We start from the raw sequence: 19,699 nt of genomic DNA on the forward strand, positions 1-19,699 counted from the left end.
ATCTTCTTTCCCCTTACAAAGCCTTTTCTTTTCACCATGCTCTGGTGCTTGTGGCTCAGGGGTATGGCAACAATTTTTTTTGTCTTTGATGGGGGAGGAAGGATTTGATTGCATCTCACTCCCAGGAAAAAAAAAAAAAAACGGTCTCTACACTATCAGGCCTTTCCCACTTACCTATTTAAAGGGCAATAACTGCTTACAAAGACAGTTTGGGGAAATGCTTTGAAGGGGCCCTAGGGAGTTAACAGAGGTCCATGAGTTTCCTGTGCAGACTGAGAAATGTTCAAAAGGAAATGTGGCTTCCTCTCCCCACCCAAGACACCAGTGGCAAGTATATAAAACTCCTTATGTATAAAGTAACTACAACTGCAAAGCGGCTGCTCAGAAGAGGCTGCAAATCTGTCTGGGGTTGGAAGGAAATCTGAGTCTTCAGCATTGGAGGGCACTGGGCATTTCTCTTCTGCTTTAACGAGAGGAAAGTCTGAGCCCCTTGCAGCCCTGCTTCCCTGCCTTATCCTGCACCATGACAGTTCCTCTGGAGAAGTCTGCAATGCTACTTTGGCTGCTGGTCATTACCTTTGCTGCAGCCCCAAGAGGTGAGAGCCCCAGTTTTCCTGGGATAAAAACAGGGAAATGGGTTTTGTGTGCTTCCCTCATGTATGGGAACTGTTGAGTCATGGCCTGAACCACTGATTGATCACCTGAGGCAAGAACTGGGTCAGCCGTGGGAGCACAGGTGAAGGCAATTCACCTGTGCAATAGGAAGGGGTGGAGCATCCTAACTGCACTATTTTTCCACCTGTACACCTCACAAGGGCACATCCATTGCCTAGGATATGTATCCTTTCAGAACGACTTTTCAGGGGACTGTGGCCACTCAGCACCATTCTTCCCCCCTATTAGATACCATATTCTGGCTTGATGGACAGTCTATCAGCTGTAGCAAGCAACCCTGAATGAGAAGCACAACAGGTGAAAGTAGTAAGGGGCCTTTGGGCACCCTGCATCTATCCCCTTGTTCCTGTTAATGTTTTCACGTGTCTTTGAAGAATGAACACTCAGGTATAGCTTGTGAAGAGTGGAGACTGTATCCAGGGCTAGTGTTCTCAGTGGTTCTGGGGGTGCCAGAGGGGCCACAGACTCTCTTTTAGTAGGCACGAACAGGGCTCTTTTCTTCTCTATGTCCCTTGTGGGTTAATTTCCCTTCTCTCTGTCCTCAAAGCAGTGAAATGACTGCATAGAGAATGGTGCTACTTACTTTGTCCTGCTCAGCACTGATGGGAGGTGGAAGAGATGAAAGACCAGGAGTGAGCAGGCCCAGGTTTCTTCTGCTCTCCTGACCTGCCACTGCCGAAGTCTAAATTCCACTACTTTTGATGAATACTTGCATGGATATAATCCTCCCTTTTCAGGTTGTGGAATGCTGCTGCAGCACAGAAGAAGGGGGTTTTCTGAGATTTTTCTAAGCTTGGATTAAGGGAAGACAATGCTAATAACTGCCCCAGGGAGCTGTGAAGAATCCCACTCTGAGCAACCTTGGGATTTTCTAGGGGCAAGCCATTTTTCTGGGGATGCAGCAAGAGCTCCATGCTTCTTGATCCTTTGAGATTCATGTGCAACTGGCAAACCAATTCCCCATGTGTCTATGTCCACCCCATTCCCTGTGCTCACAGATATGAGTCCAGATGCTGCTGGTTACGGAATATTTGGGACTGAGAGGGGCTGGGAACTCCATGCACTCCTTCTGCCAGGACTCTAGATTCATGTTTATATATACCATCTTTATCAGCTATTGCCCAGACTCTAGTGGGTCTCCTTCCTCTACAATCCTTTGGATGGTGCAAAGAAAAAGGGTTCTGGAACGTCTGAGCAAACCACTGCTCCCAGGAGGTAAACTCTGGGAGGTAAAGACCTCTCTTTATTTTGCACCCTGCAACTTCGGGACTGACTACTTCATGAATTTATAAAAAAAAAAAAAATCAAACTTCACACCTTCTCCGTGTCTTTTCAGGTACCCTTTCCCAGATAGAAATGGTGACAACAGGTCCCAGGGAAGGGACAGTTTCTGGATCATTCCTCCTCACCTGCACTGTAAAAGGAGCACCTCTTGATAGCCCTTACTATGACTGGAACTGTGTCCGTCTGTCTCCAGGAGGGGAGTTGCAATTTCTAGGCTGGATCTATCCTTTTGGGAATAACACAGGCTATGCCCCATCCTTCCAAGATCGTGTCACCATCTCTGCAGATAAAGCCAAAAACAAGGTCTCCCTGCAGCTGCATGCCCTTAGAGCCACAGATAGAGCCACCTACTTCTGTGCTAGACAGCACACCATATAGCCAATAGAGGGAGAGACAACACAAAAAGTGAGAAGACTGCTGTGGTGATAGGACTTCTTCTCAAGGTGGCAGTTACCTGTACAAGCTCTGTGAAATAAGGATAAGGTCTAAAAGATCTTGGAACTACCAATCAATCCATGCGTAACTGAATTTGAAGTAAAGTTTGACATTGTAGAAGAAGCTTGAAATTAAATATAATATATGCGTAACTCCCATGGGCAGTTCAATCCCTAAGACTTTAGCACAGCATAGGCTGTTCACCTAATTCATAAAATACTTTCTCTGCGTTGTCCCCACCTCTACCTTGTTGTTCCTTCAATCCCAAGAGAGTAAAAAGTGTTGGCCACACTCAGCTCCCCACCTCAGGGCCTCTCTCAAAGTGAGGATGTTGGGGAGTTGCTGTAGGGGTTGCAGCACATGATTCTTCCTGTGTGCAGCACAAATTACCTCAAGCTGCTTGTTTATCCTTTTCCTCTGAAGAGGGATTGCACCCTTGCTAGGGAGGTAGGTCGCTGTCATATCTCTCAGAACAGAACAGCAAGGGTAGATGTTTGCTTTGTTACATGCTAGATTTGGAAACACGGCTTGAGCAGAGTCAGTCTGCAGCAGCATGTTTAAAACCTTCAGCAGTAACACATCCCAGCATTGCTTAGTCTTCTTTGGTGGGTCCTCCTCCAGTCTGCTTTGGGTGGCCTCTGCCAGTTCCGGGGCACCAGCTCAGCCAGCCATGAGAGATTTCTTATCTGTGTTGGCACTCACTCCAGGGAAGTCATGAATGGTTTCTGTTCCTCCACTGATGTCTGACAGATGGGGGAATGCAAGACCATAAGACATACTTCAGACATCAAAGTGCTCATGATATAACTATTTGTGTCAATTTTCCCTTTCTACAGAGAGACAGATATCAGGACAGTGCCCAGGGCCCACCCAGTGCCTCTGCATGAGAGCCACTATGGCAGGACTGGATTTTCCTTCTAATTCTCAAATATGTCCCACATCATTCCAGAAGTTTTTTTCCTGGAAGAACTGATGATGAAATGTTTTCTGGAAACCTCCTACTTACCTACAACATCTCTGAAGAGGTATTTTTTCTTTGTGACACTGAGAAACTGTGAGGTGCAGACTTTGTCAGGCATCTGGGAATGTCTACAAGACAGTAGAATTTATCTAAAAGTGGTTTCTCTAATCTCTACAGCTGCATGGCCTTACAAACACAGACAAAGTCATTGCACAGTGGAAAAGGCTGTTGGTCTCACAAGGCTTTTGGAATGAGAGGAGCCTGTGAGCAAGGGACCATCAGGAGAGAGGGAGGTACCACTGAGAGCATGGAGTTGATAGAGGAGAGGAGGAAGGGCAGGAAAGTTTTACTTTTTTTTCTTCTGGTTCTTATAGTGTGAGGAGAAAACTAGCAAGTTAGGCAATATGGTGAGAGAAAAAGGATCACCGTCCCCTGGACAGCACGTGGAGAAATGAGAGATATAGGGAACATGGATGGAGATGGGAAACACCTTCCTTGGACAATGCTGGAGAGCATTGAGGGTTTGCAGCTCCTTCTGAAAGGGAGTGTACTATGCTCTGCTCTTTGACACAAGCCCACACCTTGAGAAAGCTATGATAAACAGTTGATGGTCATGTCAAGAAAAGTAACAAGAGACAATGGTCAAAAGGTCAAGTTAAACTAAGGTGAGTTGGGCATCTAGCCTGAAGCTCAGCTGGGCAATGTCAACAGAATGAATGTCAACACCACTCCAGAAGAGCAGAGTGGAACAACTCATCCTTCACAGCATGGACAGAACTATACGTAAACTCCTGCTCACTGCCATGCAGAATCTCTGGATGGGCCATCTCACACCCTGCTACAGCAAGACTCCTCCTGTTACGTAGCACAAGCTTGAGTCCTCTTATGGGTGTCAGGAGTTCTCAGATCTGGATCTGGGACCCACAGCATTCCTCTCCTTAAACTTCAAGACCTGACAGTGGTTGTCTTTAAATTCCACTGGATTTCTCCTGTCTGAGTATGGTTCTTCAAGCAAGGAATGGACGAGCAGGCAGCAAAGGAGACTGAAAACAGGAGCCAGGTCCAGAGTGTGGTGATCAATGGCACAAAATCTATTTGGATATCAATCACTAGCAGTGTATTGCAGGGACCAATACTGGGTCCAGTCCTGTTGATCTCCATTAATGATCTGGGTGGTAGGGCAGAGCTCAGCAAGTATCCTGATGACACAAAACTGGGAGATACTGGAAGACTACAACAGGGTCTCCCTGGAGCCTTCTCTTCTCCTTACTGAACAAGCCCAGCTTTCTCAGCCTGTCTTCATAGAAGAGGTTTTCAAACCCTCTGATCATCTTTGTGGCACTCCTCAGGACCCATTCCAACAGTTCTGTGTCCTTGTGCTAGGAGTCCCAGACCTGGGTGCCATACTTCAGATGGAGCCTTGCTAGGCGTTTTTGAATATTATTAGAGCTACTGACCGCAGCAGCCACAACACTCTGGCTGCAACCATTCAGCCAATTCCTTATCCACTGAACAGTTTACATTTCAAATCCATATCTTCCCCAGTTCAGAAATACAAATGTGATGTGAGACCATATCAAAGGCCTTGCACAAGTCAAGGTAGATGACATCAGTTGCTATTCTTTTGTTCTCTGATTCTTTCACTCCATCATAGAAGGCTACCAGACTGGTGAAGCACAATTTGTCCTTGCTGAAGCCATACCAGCTATCTCAGATCACCTCATCATCTTGCATGTGCCTTAAGAGAGCTTCCAGGAGGATCTGTTAGATGATCTTTCCAGACACAGATGTGAGACTCAGCAGTCTGTAGTTTACTGGATCATCCTTTCTGCCCTTCTTATAAGTAGGAATGATGTTTCCTTTTTTTCCTGTTGCAAAGAATTTCACCTGGCAATCATGACTTTTCAAATATGAGAGTAGATTGGCAACATCATCATTCAGTTCTTTCAGGACCCTGGAAAGTGTGACATCAGGCCCCATGGCCTTGTACACATTCAGTCATATCAGGTGGTCTCAAACTTGTTGGAAAAGACTTCGAAGATCATCAAGTCCAACCATCAATTCATCACCACCATGATCACTAAACCATGTCCCTTAGTGCAACATTGCACATTTCTTGGACAGCACCACCTCCCCTGGCCTGTTCCTTGCCACTCTTTTTGAGAATAAATTTTTCATAATATCCAAACTGAAGCTCCCCTGGCACAACCTGAGGTCATTATCTCTCATTCTGTCTTTAGTTACCCAGGAGAAGAGGGCAACATCCACCTCACTACAACCTCCTGTCAGGGAGCTGCAGAGAGCAATAAGGTCTCTCCTAAGCCTCTTCTTCTCCAAACTAAACAATCCCAGTTGTCTCTGCTGCTCCTTGTAAGACCTGTGCTCCAGACCCCTCACCAGCTTCACTGCCCTTCTCTGAACACTCTCCAGGGCCTCAATGTCTTTCTTGTAGTGAGGAGCCCAAACACAGTACTCAAGGTGCAGCCCCACCAGTGTCAAATACAGAGGGATGATCATCTCCCAAGTCCTGCTGGCTGCACTATTTCTAATACAAGCCAGCATGTCATTGGCCTACTTGGTTACCTAGGCATACAGCTGGCTCATGTTTAGTTGGCTGTTGACTACTACCCTCAGATCTTTTTCTGCTACTCAGCTTTCCAGCTACTCTGCCCCAAGTCTGTAGTAATGCATAGGATTATTGTGACTAACATGAAGGAGTCAGCACTTCATCTTGTTGAAGCTCATACAATCAGCTTCAGCCCATTGATCCTGCCTATCCAGATCCCTCTGTAGGGCCTTCCTACCACCAGGGAGTTTGACGCTTCCTCTTATCTTGGTGTCATCTGCAAACTTACTGAGGGTGCACTCAATCCCCTTGTCCAGGTCATCATTAGACATAAGAAATAGGGCCAGTCCCAATAATACTCAGCCCTGAGGAACATCACTCATGACCAGTAGCCAGCTGGACTTAACTCCATTCACCATCATTCTCTGGGTCTGGTCATCCAGCCAGTTTTTAACTCAGCAAAGAGTACAGCTGTCCAAGACATGGGCTGCCATCTTCTCCAGGAGAGTACTGTGAAAGACAGAGTCAAAATCTTTGTTAAAGTCTAGGTAGATTACATCCACAGTCTTTTCCTCATCCAATAGGTGAGTCACCTGGCCAGAAAAGGTGATGAGGTTGGTCAAGAAAGACCTGCCTTTCGTGAAACCCATGCTGGCTAGACCTGATCCCCTGGTTGTCCCACACATGCTTTGTGATCTCACTCAAGATGATCTGCTCCATGTGACCTTCCTCAGTACTGAGGTCAGGTTGACATGCCTGCAGTTCCCAAGATCCTCCATTCAACCCTTCTTGTAGATGGGCATGACATTCACAGGTCTCCATTCACCTGGTTAAGTAGGAGACTTGGTTAACCAGGTTAACCACATTAACCAGGTTAACCAGGACTGCTGATAGATGATGGAAAGTGGCTTGGCAATCACTCCTGCCAGCTTCCTCAGTACTCTTGGGTGAATCCACTCTGGTCCCATGGGCTTACATTAATGCATCTTATCTTAACATTTACAACTGTGGCCCGATTAAGATCTAATTTGCTTTCTGCATACCCTAGCAATATCCTTCTACTCTTCGTGAGCTGTGTGCCCCTCCTTCCAAAGGTGGTGAACCTTTTGCTTTTTTTTTTTTCCTGGAGTCTCGGGGAAAGCTCCCTCTTCTGCCAGGCCAGTCTTCTTTCCTAACGGCTCATTCTGCAGCACACAGAAATGGTCGGCTCCTGCACCTTTAGGATATCCTTCTTGAGGAATGTCCATCTTTCCTGGATCCCTTTGCCCTTCAGGACTGACTCCCAAGAGACTCTCCCAAACAGTATCCTTAAAAGTCCAAACTCTGCCCTCCAGAAGTTGAAGGTAGCTGTCCCTCCTCCTAACTTCAACATGAATAGAGAATTCTGTCATTTAGTGGTTGCTATGCCCCAGATGGCTTTCAGCAACCATAACTCCCACCAATCCTCTGTTTATAAACAGCAGGTTTAGCAGGGCACCTTAACAGATATGACAGGAAGTTATCACTCACATATTCCTGGAACCTCCTAGACTTTTTCCTCACTGTTATACTGCATTTCTAGCAAGTGGCTGGCAAGTTGAAGTCCCCTTTGAGAACAAGAGTGAACAATTGTGTGACTTCTGCCAGCTGCTTGTAGAATTCTTTGTTTGTCTGTTTATCCTGCTTGAATATCTGTCTATAACAGACTCCCACCAAGATTTCAGTCTTGGCCTTCCCTCGATCCATACCCATAAGGACTTGATTATCACCCCCAGTATTGAGCTCAACAACATCAAAACACTCCCTAACATAAAGAGCTTCTGCACCCCACTGTCCCTCCTTTCCATCCTTGTCTATGCCTCCTAAAGAGCTTTTGGCCCTTCATTGCAGCACTCCAGGTGTGGGAATGATCCCACTGTGTTCCAGTGACAGTGACCAAGACATAGCTTTTCTGCTGCACAGAGGTTCTAGTTCCTCCTGTTTGTTGCCCAAGTTACACGCACTGGTTTACATGCACTTCAGCTGGGCTGTCGGTCTCACCCCTGACACTGGAATGCTGCCCCTAGGCTCATCTCTCACAAGCCTGGTTTTATCTCCTGCCTCCTTCAGATCTAGTTTAAAGCCTTGTCTGAATCCTCACCAACTCCTGGCCTAGAATTCTTTTTCCCATTTGAGAAAGGTGAACCCCACCTGTTGCCGTTAGGCCTGGTGCTGTATGAAACACCCCATGACAGAGAAACAGAATTCCACTGATAACACTAGCCTGTTAACCATGCATTGATCAGGTGGATTTTCCTGTTCCTTTCTAGAATAGTCCTGATATGTAAGACTTAAACTGACAGATAACGTGTTTGGATACAGCTGGTCTCTGGTGTTAAGAAAATACCCTACAGTAAATCTCTAGAAATTTATTAAAAACATATCTATTTCTTTGAGTGAAAAGGGTTCTGACAATCTAAAGCAATTTCACAAAGTCGGGACAGTGTTTCAGTGGGAGAAGCATATTATTACCTTATCTACCATAAATGTGATACCAACATTGTTATTTTTAATTTATTGTATTTGCTCTGTGGTTTGACTATCCAGCAACGAAAGAACAGAGAGAAAGAAAAAATCCAGCACTCAGAAGACATCAAAGAGGGGGTGTCAGCTGGTACTGAAATGAAAACAAAGGTTTTTGTATGACTGTTCATTACTGTGTGGTCTAGGTATCACAGTGATTGAAGGGAGCTGAACCGCCAAACACAAACTGACTTCCTGAAGAGCCTGACGGTGTAACATATTCTCCACTTCTTCACAGTCTTGAAGAACAAATTTGATTCTGATAATGTTTCAAGCTATGGGACAATCACTGCATAGCATGTCTCTTTTTCTTGTACTCAAATATGGATTTGGGGCTCATTTCATTTTGAACATTGAATTATTAGCTCCAAGTCAGCAGACAGGGTTTCCATCTATCTCGTTCCAATTTATAGGAGGGAGAGGAGGTTCTTTGAAATACGTATGCCCGGCATGAGATTAAGAAACAACAGTTCAAATGTTGGTCCGACCAGTTTATTACAAATGTTAATAAGGGAGATGAAGAAAGGGGAGGATGGACACTATTACGGATTGGGGTGATGGGGAAGGGAAGGCGAGTGATAGAAAAGATAGAAAGAGGCAAGAATTGCGTAAAGCAGGGATAGTCACCACCAGGATCCGGCAGCAGTCCCGTTGCACAACGTTCCAACGGTCCGAGGCCGAAAGGCAGGAGCAGCGAGGCCGGTCTTGGGCAACGAGAAGGTGCAGGTACCGGGTGGGTCCAGGAAGAAGCCTCAGAGTAAGTCTGGGAGAAAGCAGCAGGTCTCAGGTAGCAGGCCCAGGGAAGTCCGTCAGCATACGGTCCGTAGTGAAGGATCTGATGGTAGAAACCTCTCAAGTCTGTCGGGGTTGTTGGACCCTCTTTTATCCTCCATTTTCTCCTGCCTACATGACATCCCTGGGTGCTTGAGCAAGAGTCATGTGCATACCTCCTGAGATGGTCATCTTCCTCGAGATAAGGAAAAAAGACCGTTTCCTGGCCATTATCAGCAGCTTATCTCTCTCTCGTTGCCCCTGGCCTTGTCCATCTGGGCTTCTTAAAGGATTTCACAACCTTTAGCCAGGACCTGTCCATCAGTGTCCTCCAGACGGAAGATTTCTCTACCTTTGCCCAGGACTTGCCTGGACTTGTTCCTCAGCAAACTTTGAGTCAATCATATAAAAGAATAGTCTCTTACACCATCTAAGTTAGTTATTGTGCCCCATTTGTAGCCATTAGAAAGAAGAGCCTGGAGCTGGACTTAATGACCCTTGTGGGTTTCTTCCAACTCTGTCCAACCAGCACTCCTGCCCAGATCCTTCAAGAACCACTATGTCATCTCTGTATACCCAGCACCCCTGTCTGGATGCCCATCCTGCCTTGCAGCACACACAAATGTAAGAGAGTCTGTGAATACAGAGAGAGAAAGTTAAGAGAAGATTTGGTGAGAAAAATTAAGACTATAGGATAGACAGTAGTGTTTAGCTGTAGTACCTGGTTAGACAAAGCATACTGGCTGGCATCATTTTATGCATGAATATTCTTCTCTTTTTTACCTATCCCACTTCCCCTTCCCCTTGCACATCCCCATGGCTTTGGAGAACTCTGCAGCTTCATCACCCTTTCAGTCCAGCGCTGACCTGGTTCAGACCATTCCTTATCAGTTGCAAAGTCCAGGTTAATCTTCCTGAAGTGATACCTGTATTTTGATCACTCATCAATTAATGTGGCTGATGGGTAGATGTCTTGTCATTGTCTCCACTGTTACTTTGTCCAGACTGCATCTCTGCATTTCGCTCATCACTCATCTTTTATTTTTTATCATCCTGATCCAGAGATGTTCATTTAGACAATCATGCTTTAATCAACATTATAACATTACATTCAGGTTCTACAACTGACCAGATTTTCTGGTCATGGTCTTACACCTTGGAAGTCCTCCAGTAGATTCCTATGTAGTACTGCTTGTCAAGGCTTTTCTTAACACGTCTCTGGCTGTTCATCATCTCTGATGGCTGGGATAAACTGGTTCTGTCAGTTTGTATGCAGCATGTGCTCATGTTATACCGATCATGGATTTAACTTGGTGTTTGGACTCATTATGTCCATTCAGGAATCTTCTCATGGAAACCTTCATGTGAAGGAAAGGCATCCCTACAGGGATGATACCCACATCAGCCAAGTAAGTGAACAACCACGGAAAGAGATATTCAGTATCTGAGGGAATTAACTGTCCTGGAGGTGATGTATAATATTGACCTGAGCAACAATCAATTATCGCAAAATCTAGATAGTGTAAAGTGCATGCAATCCATGTGACTGAAATTTGTACAAAGTTCACTATTGTCATATGCCAACTTGCTGGCGCTAAAGACCTGGAAAGAGGGAGAGGAGTAAACAGTGGGTGAATTGCCTGACCAACTCTGGCAATACAAAGAGAGTCTCTCTTCTTCTCTAAGGGCCTGTGTCTTGGCTGTGGAGAAACTGGTTTAGTTGCTTGAAGAGAAAGAAGTTTTCTTCTACACCTGTACAAACCAGTACCTCAGATAAGAAAACTAAGCATTCCTCTGCTCAATACAAAGACTATTGCAGGTATACACTGCATGCTATCCAGTGGTTTTACCTGTGTGATCATGGAGTGGGGTGGAAAACCCACCTCTACCTTAGAGGCATGGGTTGTGAGTTGCAAGGGAAAACAATCACAAGAGAGGGTTCTTGCAGGAAAATGGCTGCTCCAGTTTCCAGTGGGCAGTTCCCCAGACAGAGTAGATGATCTTATTTCTGAGTTTGACAATGAGCTTTTTGGTTCACACAATAAAAATGAGTAATGAATACAACAGCCCAGACTAGAGGGGCCCTGCCTCCAGCCAGGTGGATGAAATGAACTGTTGGATTTATTGGACTGTGTGGATTTGATGGCCTGACGCTCTAATGTCATGAATTTATAAAGGGGCAGAACCTGTCTGTATTTCCGGAGTGATAAAGGGATCCCAAGAGCTAACTGTGTTGTAGGCTGAAGTGAGCCCAACAAGAAATTAGTGGCAAAAGCACCCTGTTGTGACTGGACCACAGGCTCTATGTATCCTTCATATAGATTATCTCAGGATAGAATACTTCAATACTGGTGAGCTTTTGGTATTTCTGTCTTGTATACAGAATGCATCAAGTAGCTGTCTACCTTGCTCAGTCTCTCAGAGAACCCTTCTGTTGTGGGGCTGCTAAGAGAAGAACAGCGGCTGCTGACTGCTAACACAGTGGTGCACTGTATTGCACCAACCGATACTCCCTGATTCCCTCACAAGTTGATTTGTCAACTGGAGGATGAAGGACTGATCAGCAAGAACTTCCTCACTCTTTAATAGTCCCACACAGCCACTAGGTTGGTGGAGATGGTGGGGAGCAGGAGTGAAAAACTTTGTGGTGCCTAGCTACCTGCTGGATTACAGGATTGTGACCTTCAGTCATCTGACACTATCTGATGCAAAAGTGTCAGTTGTATTTCTCCAGCCTTGCAAGTCTGTGAATAGCAGACCATTGTTTGGTGAATAGTCTATCAAAATTTCAGGGGAGTACACTGTCTAGACCATTCATGAGCAACTGAGTGGGTCAACACAGCTGATGGTCACTTGTGAGCAGTTCACTGATATCTTTAAAAGCCACCACATAATAAATTACATATTTATTTTTATTTTTTAATACAGATCGGTTACATATTACATAAGCATTCTTTTGTATTATTGTTTTGAGCCATACCTGTGGAAGGGAGAAGCTCACCACACCTACACGTTGAGGAATGTATATACATGAAGTTTATCTTTCCCTAACCATTATGCTTCACACAACTCTTCAGAGACAGGTGATACTAAGGAATGCACAATTTGATCATCGTACAGAATTTGATTAATTTGCTTTGTACCATCCACAGCAAAATTCTTATTTAATAGCTCCTCCCATAGCACAATATAACTATACCAAATAAAGAACAGTTAGCAAATACATGGCTTCCTAAGGTACTAAATCACCCTTTGCACTGGACCATCCAGAAAGATAACAGTTCTAAAAGCCCAGAATGAGAACATTCCTCTTCTTTGTTGCCAAAAACAAATATAAATTAATATGTAAGTAAATAAATAAATACTCCAAGGTGAGCATACAAACAAACACTTCTGAAGCTCCATATAGTTTTGCTAATTGTTGTAGAATCATACTTACACACCTTTTGGTTTTTCATTAGGCTAAAATCTTTGAGTGTTCCCGGGGACACATTATCATCCTGCAGGTCCCAATCAGGTTCAATTCCCCCCTTTTGACTCTGCTACAAGTCGTTATTTCTTTGTGTGGTATACGTGATACAAGGTACCCCATATGACTATCTGTCTCATATGAATTACTGTTAAGTAAAAGGGAAGGAAGAGAAACTTTTTGTAATGAAGTATTTCACTGTGTGGAGAACTTGGTGTAGCAACAGACAAGCTTGTATTTGGAAGTGGGATCGCTTTCTCAGTTGAATCAAGTAAGTTCTGCTTGTTTTTACTACTAATTCTTCATTTTGGGGTGGACAAGGGGATAGTGGGATACTGTGGTTTGAGTTTTCTGCTTCTCAGGATCTCTTGAACACATACTTTCCAACCAGGTGTCTGGGTCCAGACTTCACCTTACAAATCTTCTCAGGAGCAACAATATTGGTTTCTTAGCTGTGTTCATCAGCATTTTTCCACAGATCTTCAACCCCAGAAGTCCTCCTTGTCCTTCAGTAGCTGCACTACTCAGTTTAACACTGCATTAATTATGCCCAGTGGGGATGGTATTCTGTCCTAGCTTTAGTATGAAGAAAAAGTTGCTTTCTTTCATTTGTGTAAAACTAAGGTGCATGGAAAGGAGAAGGGAGATGTAAAGTGCCTCAGGAGAAAAGAGGTCCTATGGAAAAGCAGGACATGCAGGTTTTAGCAATAACTGTTTGAAATGTGAGAAAGCTGTGCATATTTAGAAATTCCACTCTCCAAGAGGTAGTTCGTCTTTGTAAGGATATTACTCTTCCCCAGCTTTTGTGTGGGAATGTCAAAATTAGGGCAATAGATGAGTTTACTGGGTTAATTTCTATTGTCCGAAAACATTCAGTTGTACATCACCACCCTCCACTTGCTCTCTGCCCTATCCTGATTCACATACCTTGTTTCAATGCTCCCCATGATTTCCAGGTACTGTAATAATTGCCCAATGGCATTTTATAACCCCATGGAGACCTGGTCTCTAGCACCTCCAGGACTGGGGCACCCAAAGCTCTCTGGGCAGCAGTGCCAAGGCTTCACCACCCTCCGAGTAAAAAATTTTTAACGTCTAAACTGAATTTCCCCTCTTTTAGTTTAAAGCCATTTCCCATTATCCTAACACTATCAAACTGTGTAAAAAATTGGTCCTCCTCTTGTTTGTAAGCTCCCCTCAAGTCCTGGAAGGCTGCACTGAGGTCTCCCCGCAGCCTTCTCTTCTCCAGGCTGAACACCCTCAGCTTCTCAGCCCATCTCCATAGCAGAGGTGCTGCAGCCCTGGGAGCTTAAACATTTGAGCTGTCAGGGAACAGTGGGTTAGCTGGTCTCTAATGGATGAGAGCTAAGAATGATAGCATAGCCAGAAGACCACCAGCCAGAACTTGTCCCACTGTCCCTACTGAATGAGTAGGTTAGGCTTGGGTGCCCAAGGTATGAATTCAGGTCAGTTCTCAAGTCAAGGCCCAACAGGGTCCATAGAAATGTAGGATCATAGAATCACAGAACTGCTTGTATTGGTAAAGACCTTAAAGGTTATATATTTTCAACGACCCTGACATGGGGATGGACAGCTCCCACTGAATCAGGTTGCTAAGAGCCCCGTCCACCTTGGTTGTAAACATCTTCCAGCATGGGGCATCCACAGCTTCTCTGGACAACCCCTTCCAGTATTTACCATTCCTATCATGAAAAATTTCTTCCTAATATCTAAACTAAATCTAGAGTTTTTTGCTTTTAAGCCATTACTCCTTAACCTATCACTACACTCCCTGACCAAGAGTCCCTCTCCAGCTTTCCTATAGGTCCCCTTTAGGTGCTGGCAGGCTGCTATTATGTCTCTCCAGGGACTTCACTTCTAGAATAACCTCAACTCCCTCAGTCTCTCTTCATGGGAGAATTGCTCCTGCCTCCTGATCATTCTCATGGTCCTTCTCTGGACTTGCTCCAATAGGTCCTACTTATGTTGGGAGCTCCAGAGCTGTACACAATATTCTAGGTGGGGTCTTAAAAAAGATTGCCATATCCAGACACAGGCTTTGATACTGTAGGAGCTGTAGCGTAGATGCAGACAAAGCACTTAGAACCTCAGCTAAGACCAGCTAATGCAGGAAAGAGACAAGAATCAGCTCCAAGTCACAGCAGCTGAACTTCCAGAATAGGCAATATGCAAGAATAGGTAAGGAAATCTTTTTGAGAGATTTCCTTACATTCAGAACATTCAGAAACATTCCAGAGATATCTTGTTTTTCTGCTAGATTTTCACAGTAATGGTAGGGATATGCTTAACTGAAAGCTTATATGCTTAGCGCAAGAATGCATTGTGGATTTTCTGGAGACTTGTTTCTTTTGAAGGAACAGACAGAGAGAAGACAGAGTAAGTGCGTTACGTGAAATGGCACTGAACTCCTCTATTAAGCACCAGAGTTGTTTTTTTCTTTAGGATAGCTCCGCATTATGCCATGAAATGATCTCATAACTTGGTAATCTCTTGGGAGCTCAAGTGATTAAAACCATCAATAAAAATCCCACAGTTATGCTCCTTTTCTTTTATCTGCTCCTTGGGAAATAGAAGAAAAATATAAACACAGACACTCAGCTGTCAGGGGACAAACATAACTGAACTGTATCTGAACTGCAGATCAGTTAGCTCTCAGGACAGTATGCAGAAGATAAAGTTATCACAGAATTATGTTTCTTTTTCAGAAAGACAAGAAGATTCTACACCAGAAGTCATTGCACTTAAATCAAAGGAATGCAAACAATATGGCAATGTATCAAACATAGCTTGTTTGGCAAGAACATTCTACAAGAACATCAGTCTTGATGGGCCCAAGGGTGACATTGTGTATGATCTGAAGGAACCTATTCTCACATCGGAGGGGATGTACAGTACCTTGAAAGTAGTTGGCATAAAACCAGATACAGAAGGGACCTGCAAAGCTGTGCACAAGGGGAACAAGACTGTAGTGAGCACAATCCTGCCAGGTAAAAACACAAACTGATTCTGTTAGATGGCATTTCCAATATACTTTCTTGTTCTTTGAGCACTTAGCAGCAACAAGTTAGGTACAGTCAGAAAGATGTTTAGTTGCTTAGTTAGGTAGAAATTAGATATTCAGAAGGACCCAGTGTAGATGATCTTAATTCAGCTATATAAGCACCTAGAGTTTTCTTCTCAAAACACAAAAAGGAAGAACAACCAACCAAACAACAACAGCAACAACAAAAAACACCAAGCAGAAGCACAAACCAAAATCCTTAATGTAGCGTGTCTACTTTTATCTAAGGCAAAATAGTTCAAGTCATGAGTATATGTATAACAGTAGAAAGTCTGAAATAACTTATGAAAAAAAAAAAAAGAAAAAAAGTTTTATTTTTTGCTCTAACTCTTTTGGTTATTTTTATTTTTTATTTTTTATTTTTCTTATGGTAAAGTGCATTTCAAAAGGGAGATAAAATTCTCAGCAATCCTGGTGGATTTTACTAGCAATCACATGTAAACAGCTAGTATTTCTCTTCATGTTCATTTTAGAATTAATGACCTGCCTTCCATCTGATACACTAATTCTACTGTTTGGGAAACAGGGTATAGGTGTGCTTTGTGTAATTCTTGTTTCAACTAGATTAGAAACAGTTTATAGTGTCTCTCAATTATTCAACAGAAAAGAAAGATGAAGAATTGGCAGCAGAAAATGCTTGCAACTTCACAAATGCCTTTAAAAAAGGTTAGTTACCTCAAACGGTAATATTGTCAGTGCGCCTTACCGGGGATTCAGTAGCAACATAAGAAAATGGTACATAAATATCTGAATTGTAGATACTGGCTAAGCATTAAGTTTCACTGATTATGGATTCCGTAAAAAGGCATGAAAAAAATGCTTTTTCTGGTGCAAAAATGTCAGATTATTTTACTCAGGAATAACATGCCATTTCAAGTTAAAAGTTAAATAGATGACAAATTTCAATGGGATAAATCAACAATGGGAATTAAACTGTTCACCAGGCAGGTATCTCCTTCTCCTGTCTATGAATAAATTTCTTTGCCATCTTTTCCTTTGTTCGTGTTTCCCTCTTTCATCTATGATGTGTGAATTTTCATGTATTTATTTATTTATTTTGGTAATGTCAAGACTGCAATCATTTCCATCTTTTTCTTCTCTTTTTTAAGACATCAAAATGGAGAAAATGAACATGCTGTTCATGGCTGTTTTGGGTTTGAGGGTCTTGCTGGCAAAATGTGTCGCCTTCAACATACTCATGAGTATCTGTCTGTTCATATTCTGAGGTAGGAAATACATCTTTCAGTCCTTGGGAGCATAGGAGTCAAGTGAAGGAAGTGCAGACCAGTTGGCTTTGCATCCTTCTGTAAACCCACCACAAGTTATATAAGCTCTGCTTTTCCATCTTCACTGATTTATTTGATGTTTCCAGTGACTAATTAATTGGCTGCTCATCAAGCAGCTTATAGATCAGGCTAGTCCAGAGTACCTCAGATTATATCAGTGGTAGAGCACAAAGTCTGGAGAAAAGTCCAGATCTGCATGGACTATAAGGGAGTAATCCCCAAACACAACACATTTGAAAATGGGAAGGAAAACAAGGGAGGGAGAATTTTGAAGAATAGGTATCCAAAATGACCAAAAAGATTATCCAGTCCATTCCAAATTAATGAATCTCATTACACAAATGTTTCTCTTTCCGGTACTAGGTTAAGTGAGCCAGCAGCGGGCTGAAGAAGAGAAGGAGAGAATATATAGCAGTGTAATTTAAACTCTGTGGCTCAACTTTGCTGACAATAAGCATCTAAAGAAACAAAGAAGCAACACCCCAATCCCAGTTCCTGTAGATTTGATTAAGTCCCATCACTTCATCAAGGTGCTCTTCAGTTAACATCATCTGAAAGCTATCTTAAACCATTAATACTGTTGAACTCTTGCCTTTTTCAGTTCCATTAATTATTAAAACAACAATTTGTTATTTCTTATTTCCTTACAAAATTTCCTTCATCGTTATGCTAAGCAGGAATACTTTATTTTCTTACGTCTCTTGCTTTATCCACTGCATTTAAGTATCCAAATATCCTAGTTTTGAAAGTGTTAAAACTGAGATCACTTATTTATTATGCTTTAAAAATGACATCTCTAGTCATGCTGCATTACTGTCTGCAGAAGTAATGCCATACTGCTTAGGGATCCCTAAGCATAGAGGAAATATTGTACGGTACTAATTTTTAAAAGACTTTAGTAGTGGTAATTTTCTAGTGTACGTAAACTCTACTGATCTCTGCTGGACTTGAAGGAACCCACTTCCATTTGTTCCTCCAGAACATTTTTCTCTTTGTTAAATATGTGGACCCTGTATTTTAGGTTAAAATAAAGGTTAAAATAAAGTTTTATTACATTGAAGTGTTGTATGGTTTCCACAGTGTTTTTACTTTTGAAATCAGGTGGAAATTGATACTTGGTTGATAATATTTAATTGATATATAGTTGATATTCAACTGTCCTTTCCTGTGACCACTGAGAATTAGAAAATCATCCATCATAAGATACACTTCCCCTAGATTAAATTTATCTTTTTTGTTGTCACACAGTTAGATAGAAACTGCTTGCAACATCTGAGAGTGTTCAGGAGGAGTAAGAAATCTGACTCCGTTGGGTTTAAATTAATTTTAATTATTCATGCCTCTTTCAAATTCCACAGCTCAAAATTATGGATTATAACAAAAAAGATGGCTCTGAAGAGAAATTAGTTAAGACAGGAGTCAATAAGACAATAAGGAATAAAAGTACAGACTTCAGAATGTGCAAAAACAGGATACCAATTTTCCACTCACCAATGCTGGGAAGGGGCCAACAGGAAATCTGTGGGTTGGTTTGACAGATAAACTAGCAGTCAAAAAAAAAAAAAAAAAAGCAAAAACACAACACAACACAGACATCCCTCTGTTGACTTTTCTCTCAAGCTTCAAATTTTTGCCTGCTTGAAGGAGGATACTGTGGTTAAAATGTATGACTATATCACACTATTCAAGAAAAAAAATCCTCTTTCTTTTAAAAACATCTTAACCACTTCCTGAGGGGGAAGGATATGCAATGTTTTTCAGATAACAACTGAGTATCTGGTTTCAAAACTGCTGGTTTCAAAACAGCCCCCAAAATTAATCATGGTAAAATCTGTGTAACTAACCTTGCTAAGACTGGTCCTTCAAACTCAGTCTTGCCCAGGATGTGACCTTTCTATAATGTCTTTATGTCCTGTAGATCTGTGGGTTAGGTCCCAGGAGCACACAGTGAAGTGTGGAAAACCACAGTGGTCATGACTCTGTTTCCTATGCATCTCAAGGACCAGAAGGACATGTGGAGCCAGCTAGACTATGAATGTACCTCAGAACAATCTCTCTCCTGGCCCACTTAAGCAGGACATACCTCCCTTGTACAAGCTTAGTGATTCAGTCACCCAATCACATTAGGCTAGATTGCTTTTACAGCACCTAATTTCTACTGCATTTCTTCCTTTCCTCTCTGGCTAGTAAGAAAGTAATGTAGGGCCCAGCACCCCAGTCTCCTTCCCTCCCCAGACATGGTGCTTTCCTCAGCAGTTCTTTAACATCCATCTACTCGTGAAATAGCTGCTGGACCAGAATGAGCCATGTGGCATAGACCCTGCTGAAGCAGTGAGCTGCCCTGCAACATCCCTGTGAGCTGTGATCCTTTTTACTTCTGTGGCTATTCTCACCCAACCCTGTTCACTGATAAGGCTGTGGGCTGAAAGATATGGCTAGAAGCATCTGCCCAGAAAAGTTGCCTTTAAGAGTGTCAGGCAGCAGTCCATACCATTTACATCATGCTCAGGTCTCATACTTTCCTATACATCTCAATTAATTACCATCACCTTTCCAACTATTTTTGCTATAAACACACAGATATCATTGCACTGGAACTGATCTTTACTATCTTCATCAATGACATTGA

The 19,699-nt window shown here is 42.9% G+C and overlaps 1 gene segment (V, D, J or C); it reads left to right on the forward strand.

Moving 5' to 3' along the window:
- Positions 1-364: 364 nt before the first annotated feature.
- Positions 365-18,130, forward strand: LOC101748001. The segment is given in 5 exon segments: positions 365-596; positions 15,429-15,710; positions 16,388-16,450; positions 16,894-17,010; positions 17,434-18,130. Coding segments are annotated over 4 exon segments (534 nt in total).
- The last annotated feature ends 1,569 nt before the right edge of the window (positions 18,131-19,699 follow it).

This window comes from Gallus gallus, chromosome 10, assembly GCF_016699485.2.
Source record: "Gallus gallus isolate bGalGal1 chromosome 10, bGalGal1.mat.broiler.GRCg7b, whole genome shotgun sequence".
Lineage (NCBI taxonomy): Eukaryota > Metazoa > Chordata > Aves > Galliformes > Phasianidae > Gallus > Gallus gallus.